The sequence below is a fragment of the Labrus mixtus genome, chromosome 20 (assembly GCF_963584025.1).
Source record: "Labrus mixtus chromosome 20, fLabMix1.1, whole genome shotgun sequence".
In the NCBI taxonomy this organism is placed as follows: domain Eukaryota; kingdom Metazoa; phylum Chordata; class Actinopteri; order Labriformes; family Labridae; genus Labrus; species Labrus mixtus.
The window spans coordinates 9,879,073-9,887,841 of NC_083631.1; the positions used below are offsets into that span (position 1 = coordinate 9,879,073).

The 8,769-nt window shown below is 44.6% G+C and overlaps 1 protein-coding gene across 1 annotated transcript; it reads left to right on the forward strand.

Moving 5' to 3' along the window:
• The first annotated feature begins 1,171 nt into the window (after positions 1–1,171).
• On the forward strand, positions 1,172–7,062 carry atp5mc1 (ATP synthase membrane subunit c locus 1). The gene is made up of 5 exons (XM_061026260.1): positions 1,172–1,317; positions 3,394–3,440; positions 4,288–4,368; positions 4,685–4,863; positions 6,648–7,062. The coding sequence occupies exons 2-5, from the start codon at positions 3,402–3,404 to the stop codon at positions 6,760–6,762; spliced, it is 414 nt and encodes a 137-aa protein (XP_060882243.1). The 5' UTR covers positions 1,172–1,317; positions 3,394–3,401; the 3' UTR covers positions 6,763–7,062.
• The last annotated feature ends 1,707 nt before the right edge of the window (positions 7,063–8,769 follow it).

An 8,769-nucleotide genomic window follows, 5' to 3' on the forward strand; every position in this document is an offset into this window, starting at 1 on the left:
GAGACCAACATGGACTAGAGTGCAGATGTGTAGCGTTCAGGGTGGTGGGTTAGGGTGAATTTTTTCAAAGCACCTGTGAGAAACTTTCACTTTTTGTGCTTTCACACCTGCAGAAAACTCCTGAAAAACTCCTGATATTCTCACTCTGAGCGTCATGTGTGAACACAAACATCTGAATGTTTCTCTCTTCACCTGGAGTTTCTCCTCCAGCCTCCTCGTATTTATTCTGCAGAAAGTCAGAGTGAGCTGATGTGAGAACGCAGCAGGATATAATCAGGAGAATTCACCTGGAGCCAGTGGGAGGGGGTGGTGACCTTTATTCCCTGTGATCGCTGCACGACCATAGACTGTCTGCACGCCACCTCTACCATCTCTGTGCTCTAATCAACCTGCTGCTGCATGTTTCCTGTTCTCCAGTATGTTCTTCTCCCCTCTGTAGTTCACATTGAGATTCTCTTCAACTACACGTAGCATTGATAGAAAGACTTAAATATTCTCATTATAGCGTCGTGTAGAGGACTCTGCTGCTTCATCCACCACCTCCAGGTCGTCTTACCTCAGGAGACCCCGCCCCCTTGTTCGACAGGTAAAGTCTCCCGCTGTGAGGTGCATGTGTGAACAACCAGATCAGGAGGATCCAGGAGCAGTCCTCCTGAAATTCTCTACAAATGTTCAGGAGTGCAGTTGTGAAAACATTTCAGGAAAGCTGCAGACGAGGAGTCACAGCGGCGTGAATATCCCGCCATGAACTGTTAATATGTGAGCAACAACACATTTCTCCAAACTGGTTTTGATTGATCCTTCTGTTTGGACGTTTTTTTTTAATTTCACTTCCTACAAAATATTTAAACAAATGCACAACAAAACTTTACCTTTACCTAACTCTCCTTGCTTGCTGTCTGCAGTGTGAGGACCACAGTGGGGGACAAACTGGAATAATAAGAAGGCGGGACGTCCTGTAAACGGACCAGTAACAACATAGGACACTGGATATACTCTGAAAGGTCGTTCCTCGTAAACTCGTAATTCCCGGCAACACTGACCAATCAGATTAATGAAGGTTCCTGTAGTCCCGCCCTCGTAAACCTCTTAGCCAATGGAAAGTAAGGAGTTCAATGAAACCTTTTCTGGTAGGCTAGATCGGCGGTAGTGACATGAAAGGCGGCGCTAGTTAGTCGTGTCTGACCAATGAGCGTTGAGGACGTAGGCGCTGAGCTTATAAATGACAAGGTGACAGTCCACCTCCTCCTACACTCACTGACTGCCGCTGTGCGAGAGACCAGCTAATCCCGGACCCTCCGAAAGCCTAAATAACCGGTAAAATATGATTTTGAAAACCTCTCTATATATGTGTGATAACGTTAGTGTGTGTTTCAAATAAGTGTGTGTGTGTTACCTGAAGATTACCTCGTGAGTTAGCTGTACATGCTATTACAGCTAGCTGTCATTGCTAACATTAGTTAGCTAAGAAGCTAGGTCGGCCATTCAATGACTTGGGTCCTTGTAATGACTAATGCGCCTCCCGGGTTGTGTTCTCGTGGGTTACCTGTGTGACAGGTGATCATGCAGCAGTAACCTGATCAGTGAACCGACCCTGTGGTTGTTGTACAGCCGGGTTTTATCCTCGGCTCAGTCAGCGGGCACAGCGCGGCCGAGCTGCTCACACACACAAGAAAGTAAAATGTCTGACAGTCCGGGGCCTAGCGAGGTCTGACTCCGTCCCCGCTACAAGGACACACCTGTCAGACACCTGGGAGGTCACATGGACCCGTGCTGCTTCACTGCAGCAGGTGTATCTCTGCAGGCGGTGCTCTGTGCATGCTCTCCCCGTGTCCGGTCTGACCGTCTGCGGCTCAATTTTGACCTTCAAGGCTGCAGGCTGGTTAGCTTAGCCACCTAGCTTCTGCGAGGACAGCCGACCAAACCTCAAGACTAACGTGAGACAGGTGACTCCGTCATGGAAGCTAACCTTCCTCTGGCCCTGAGAGGAATAAAGTGGTCCTGGGCTCCTGACATTTGGAGTGTTTTTTTTGTTTTTTTTAACCCTGAAAATGCACTCGAGGTTTCAGCTAATGGCGTCTCAAAGTGGGAGTGTTGAAGCCTCTGATTCTGCAGATTGTCTAAATATTTAGCGGTTTATCTGGAGTTGATCCTGGCTGTAGTGTCTGGAATAGGATTAAAGCCTCTTGGCTGAACCTTTCAGGACCTGCAGACCAGGGTGTCTCTGCTCAGACTGACCTTCTGCGTGGTCGGACTCTTAACTTCGTGGTCATTAATCAACTAGCTGACACGATATCACCATGGAGGACTGTGATGAAGTGGGAGTTTACTTTGTGCTGTAAGATTGTCAAATCTGTTGATGCCACATATTGTAAAGTGAAATGATCGATATTGTTGAAATGCACTCACGGTCTCAGGGCAGACCAAAGTATGGAGGTCGGTCTGATTGCTGGAGAGGGGCCAGGTCACTTCCTGAGTGTGACCTGGCCCCTGAGGTGCCCTTGAGCAAGGCACTGAACCCCCAACCAGCTCTGGTGTCCTCCTGTGCAGCAGGTCCTGTTTCTGCATGTGTAGTAAAAGTGTTTAAGTACATCTATTTCATAAGACAGAGGATGCAAATACTGTGTTAATGTTTCATTATTGATCTATTTGTGAAATATCTCAATGACAAACAAGAGGATGCCCTTTTACTGAGTGCCTAGGAGTGCATCCTTTTGTGTTGCTAAGGTAACCAAACAGGTAGCTATAGTTTGATTTGAACAAGTAGCATGTCGGAGTTTAGAATTCTAGCATCACGACGACCCTGTGCGAGTGTGACCTTTGACACTGAGCTGTAAACCTTCAAGGTAGAGGTGTCAGGAGCTGCTGGTCAGCGTGGATCATCAGACTGTTGCAAACAGCTGCAGCCTCTCGGTCTGTCCACACCGACCCAACATGGCCGCTCAGTGTTTATCCTCCTGAAAAGGTCGTTGTTGAATGTATACATGCAGTACTCTCATCCTGACAGGATGATGACTCTCAGTACGTGCGCAACAAAGATAGTTTTAGTTATTTATAAAGCGTGGTTGTTTGTTCTTAAAGGTCATTCACTTTCAAGAAAGTCAGTTTTGTCAGTCAGGGTCTTGTTTTAATTGTCCCTTATGTAGAGCAGCTACACAAATTTGCTCTTTTAGTTTAATAATTGAAAAGTGAAGCGTCTTGTTTGAACTCGATCACAACCTCTGAATGATGTTCCCTTCTTGTTCCTAATCAGCAGTCGGACAGGAGGTGTGTGTGCGGTGTTGTGGTTTTGTAGTTGCACTGTTTTAAAATCAAAGTTTCACTGAACACAAAACTTTCTCAAATCAGAAGTTCACACTGACTGAATGTTTAAACTGTGTCCTCTGTTTGCAGCTCCAGCCATGTATGCCTGCGCCAAGTTCGTCACTTCCCCTGCTGTGGTACGTATCCTTTAATACTTTCATGTATATTTTCTTACACACCTGCAGATGTCGATGTTTCACATGTAAGAGTTGAACTTCTTTACAAAGATGTGAAATGAGCCATAGATGTTAAATGTCAGAAACACAGAACGAGAACGTCTTCGTCTTCTTCCTCTTTCATGGCTGTTTGAGCTTTTTGACATCTCCTTTTTTTTTTTTTGGTCCACAAGGACACCGTAGTTATGGGGGGACAGCCATATTTGGCCCATGCCTTTTGTCGCACAGTTCCCTGTCAGCTGACCCGCAGCATGCGGGGCATCTCGGTGGTAGAGGTGCTGTGGAGGACAAAGTCTCATATGTACCTCTGACCCTCTGCGAGTTGTTCTCTGCTGAAGGAAATGTATTTATTAGTTCGTCCTCATCAGACGTGTTCACTGCTTTCTTTTAAACAGTGTTCATGTTTACTTGAAGCTGCCTCACCTTCAGTCAACTACCTGAGATTTCATCCTATTAATCAATCAGTTGATCTGAAGTAATCCTTTGTTCTGTCTTATGTTCTGATCTGTGTTAATCTGCTCAGAAGAACAATTTAACTCTGTCTAATGTTGTTTTATAAGAAATATTTAAAGGCACAGTACGTATATTCCACCACCAGGGTGCTCTCAGTCAAAATGTACTTTTACATGGGAGTTCTCGCTGCTAAATCTCTCGTTGCTGCATTTGAACTGTTTTCACATTTAAATTCCATCGATGGATGAATCGCCCTGATTGGTCGTTTCAGGTCTCTGCTGCAGGAGTTGTAATGAAATGTGACCAGTTTGTGAAAATGTACTAACATGTAAGCGACCTGTTTGTGTGTGTGCAGCTGCGTGGGGGGTCCAGAGTCCTCGCCCGGCCAGTCTCCGTCTCCATCTTCAACAGACCTGAAGTCACAGCGGAGCAGCAGGTTGGTCCTTCACGTTGGAGATGTGTTACAATTATCCCTGATAGGCTTAGATCCTTGTCTGGTTAACGCTAAGCTTTCTGGGTAATGGAGTCATGTCCCACACAGCAGAGAAAAACAGGAATGTGTAGAAGGCAGCAGCTTTTATTAAATACAGTAAATGTGGAAAAGGCAAAGCTGAGAGTTCATCGCCTCTACACTTTTAAAAAAATGAACGCGTCCTGTAGTGAGGCGCAGAACGAGCGCTCTGCGCCCGCTCCAGGTCGACGCAGGAGAAGCATGTGCTAGTATTTATTTTTCCGTCTCCCTCGCCCTGCAGGCACTGTTGCCAGTCAGCCAGTCTGCAGTCCTCGCCCGCTCCTTCCAGACGAGCGCCGTCTCCCGGGACATCGACACTGCCGCCAAGTTCATCGGTGCTGGTGCCGCCACAGTGGGCGTGGCCGGATCAGGAGCTGGAATCGGAACAGTGTTCGGCAGCCTCATCATCGGCTACGCCAGGTTAATTCTTTTAATCTGTTTTATAAATGAAGTAATGCTCGCTGAGTGTGTCAGAATCACAACCTGGAAAATGTAAACGACGGTAAACGGAGATTAGACGCCAGTAGGTTCTGTAACACCGATTGGCTCCTGGAAAAGGAAGTCCAAGTATTCTAAGCTATGACTAAACTAATGAATCATATTTTACATGATCTGATCATCATGAAACTTTATAACCTGAACATTTAGAGCCTTCACTCGTCTTGAATCCGTAGAACCCGATCACACAGACGCCTCGCCAGCATAACCTTTGTTTTCCTCTGGTGCAGCGAGCTTGTCTGACGCTCTTCTCTGCTGCACGATGCATTTTTTTAGTCGTTTTTGGGCTCAATGTATAATGACAACATTTTAAACTTTTCAGTTGAAGGTGTGGCGTTGCAGAACTCCTCAGTGTCACTTTCAGTCGAAGCAGCCAATCAAATCAAGTAGGAGGCGGGCTTTAAGACTTAATCTGCTCATCGGGCGCTCACTCAACTGAATTACATAAAAAGCATTGCGTTGGGAGCATGCTATTCTCCCCTTCTCTTCTTGGAGAGTAACGGGGAGAGCTCTGTGTGTGGAATCCATTTTTTTCCACTTAGTGGGTGGAGCTTAGTTTTGACTTTTGGATGATTTTCTTTAATGTCAGGAACACAGATTCATGTTGATATGAAGTGTTTGAAGATACTCCAACAGATGACTTCGTATTAAAAATTAAATCAGCCGCGATCATTAAAATGAAAATTAAAGCAGGAATAAAAATCGCGTCCCGTGTTTTTACCTTCAGAGGTTAGAGTTTCTTTTTAATTTAAACTGAAAGTATTGCTGCTGTAGAGCTTTTGATAAAGTCAAAGTTCAGTGTTTGCATACAGACTGCTCACTGCTACATTTTATTGACTGAGCAGGGACACATGCAATGAGCGTCGCGTTGTGTGTAAAACAGAAAGTCGATGTCGTGCATGCCGGTTTCGATCTGTGGCTGATTTTGCCCCCCTGAGCCTGTTGCTCTTTTTAGGATTAAACATAGATTAGACATCTACCATGAAATCAGGCATATAAAATGTCTTAAAACATCTTTAAAGTGTGTGTAAGTCTCTTACAGCAGTGACTCGGTATAAAATGCAGATGCTCGCCGTCATTACTGAGTGCAGCCGCCACCGTCACACGCTGCACGCGAGGTGACGAGATTGAAAACGTCATCCTCATTCGATTTGTATTGCACGCTGTGCTGGGAAAGAAAGCTACAGACGAGGCCGACTACACGACTTTTAAACATCTTTTCTGACGAGGTCACCATCATTAAAGAAAAGGTTTGCACGTTGTTCTGAGAATAAACCTCGAGTGCTCTCTTGATTTGAAATGGTTCTTCATCAACATTAACAGGTGACGAGCGGCGTCGGGCAGCGCTTCTTCGTTCCCCGTAAACTGAGAGCTTGTCGTGTAGCGAGGAGGAGTGGAACTCCCCAAAGTGAAAACTGACAGAACTAAAAGACACAGAAGCTGCATGTTGTTGATTTCGCTGAACACAAGAAATCGTCATGCAGGACGACTGATTTAAAATTTAAAAAAAATTGACTGCTATTCTTGTTTTTTTAAACTCAAACAAACGAGACTAAATGGACCAATCAGAATCTTCAGTCTGGAACAGTACTGAACATTTCACGTCCCGTGTGATGATCAGACTCTTTGTGCAGATGTTCAGTTGTTCACTCGTTCTCTAATCTAAAGATCTTTCTGAACTGGTCTCTCTGTCGCCCCCTCTACAGGAACCCCTCCCTGAAGCAGCAGCTCTTCTCCTACGCCATCCTGGGCTTCGCCCTGTCTGAGGCTATGGGTCTGTTCTGTCTGATGGTGGCGTTCCTCATCCTGTTCGCCATGTAAACCTGGAGCCACACCCACACACACCTCCCCCCCCCCCCCCCTCGTCTCTTTTTTCTCCCTCCCTTTGTCCCATCCGGAGGGGGGTTTCCTCAACGGGAACTCTTGAATGAGCTGCTAGGCCATTCCAATCATCGGAAAATATTAAAGGAAATTATTAACATCAGAGGTTAAAAAAAAAAAAAAACCTTGATCCAACATTTTTATGTTCCTGCGCTTGTTTTTGTTTTTCAGACGTTTTATGTCAAACCTCACCTTGGTTAAAAGAATCTGTCCAGAATAAATGGTTGGGATAACTACAAACAGTCTGCAGTCTTTTTTTAAAAAAATCTTTGTCTGTTAAAAATGAAAAACACTCACGCTGAGGTGGCCATTTCTTAAAATGTCTGGTGTGTAGAGGGGGGAGGGGTTAGGAACCCTCCTACAGTGTTTGTTTCTTCTGGATTGGTTCAATAATAAAATCATGAGTCTGTTTGGATTATTCTAAGAAGTTAATCAGATGTCAGAATGGCCGACTGACTGTTCTTGTTGCTTTTATTCTCTTAGCAGGTCCAGTCTCCACATTCCTTTCTATTGGGGAACACTTCTGAAAGATGACCTTCACCTGTAAATATCAGATGTACATTTCAGCTTCAGCTAACTCTCCTGTTAGTCTCTCTACATACACATACTGTTACATCACCAGACCTGTTCTCCACAGCACATATTTAAAGATTAATCTATGAAAATGACCAAGATGAATACTCACACAGAACAAGGGTAACGCCTTTCAACATCCCAATAGTTCATCCCACAGCTAGGTGTTTGTTCTAATCCCTGAGTCTACCTTTCACTCACATTCAGATTGATATTATTTTTCTCTCTGGGCTTTGACACATGAAACACCCTTTAATCAGAATGTGTAACTTGTAGAAAAAAAGATTTCTGCACACTGGGTTTGCAAGAAAGACAAAATCAGTAAATAAGAACCAATTTTAAATCTGAAAATGTTCTAGACTTCAGCGCTCAGTCTTTACTTTAGTTCAGTCAGGTGACCTGTTGTTGTCATTAGATGAGTTTGAATCGAGCAGCGACCTCCAGGGTTGAGAAATCAAGCTGAAGTGTAAAATCCTGCAGTTCCTGGAGTGTCCACTAGAGGCTAGCTGCAGAAGCGCAGGAAGTCACATACACACCCATTCAAAAACCAGAGGGCCAATCAGACACACACAAACCTGAGTGAACAGTGTGATCCATCAAGAAAGAACAATCGGGAGATTGATTTTTTTTGCTCGTTATGCCTTCATTGTAGAGACGAGACGGTGGATAAGAAACTGAGAGAGAGGGAGAGAGCGGGGCATGACATAGGAGAAATTCAAGCCCTCCCTGCCCACTCTTCAGGGCGTAACCCTCTGTACACGGAGTGAGCACGCTAACGTCGAGGCTACCAACACAGAATCCTTCTTCACATGTTGAGAAACAGGAAATAACTGAAGAAAGTTTGTACGTCTCACAGATCAAATAAAAACATCTGCACATCCTCAATGAACGTTTTCATGATCTCAACAAGAGCCGTTTTCACCGCTCTGCTCAGTCTGATACATCATCCAGTTCAGGAAGTTTGGACAATAAAGAGATCCTGCCTTAAAGAAGCAAACATCATCATCTCTCGTGCAGGAACATTTAGTGAGGATTGTTACATCTGCAGTCCTGAGTGTTCGCTCTCATATCAAGACGACTGCGGTCACGTTACCCTGAAATCTAAAACCTTTATCCTGCATTCAGAGAACTTCATGTTCTCATATCTGGGCTCATCGTCAGAAAATATCCTCCGTCCAAAGTCTGTCGACAACAGTTCAAACATGATAATAATAATAATAATAATACATTGGTTTTATAAAGCACTTTTCTGAAAACTCAAAGACGCTTTGACAAAAACATAAAACAAAACAAAAAACGACGACAGTACAATGAAGAAGTAATGTGGGGGGGGGAGGGGGGAGTTAGTGGTTGTGAGCATGCTTTTAGAAGAAT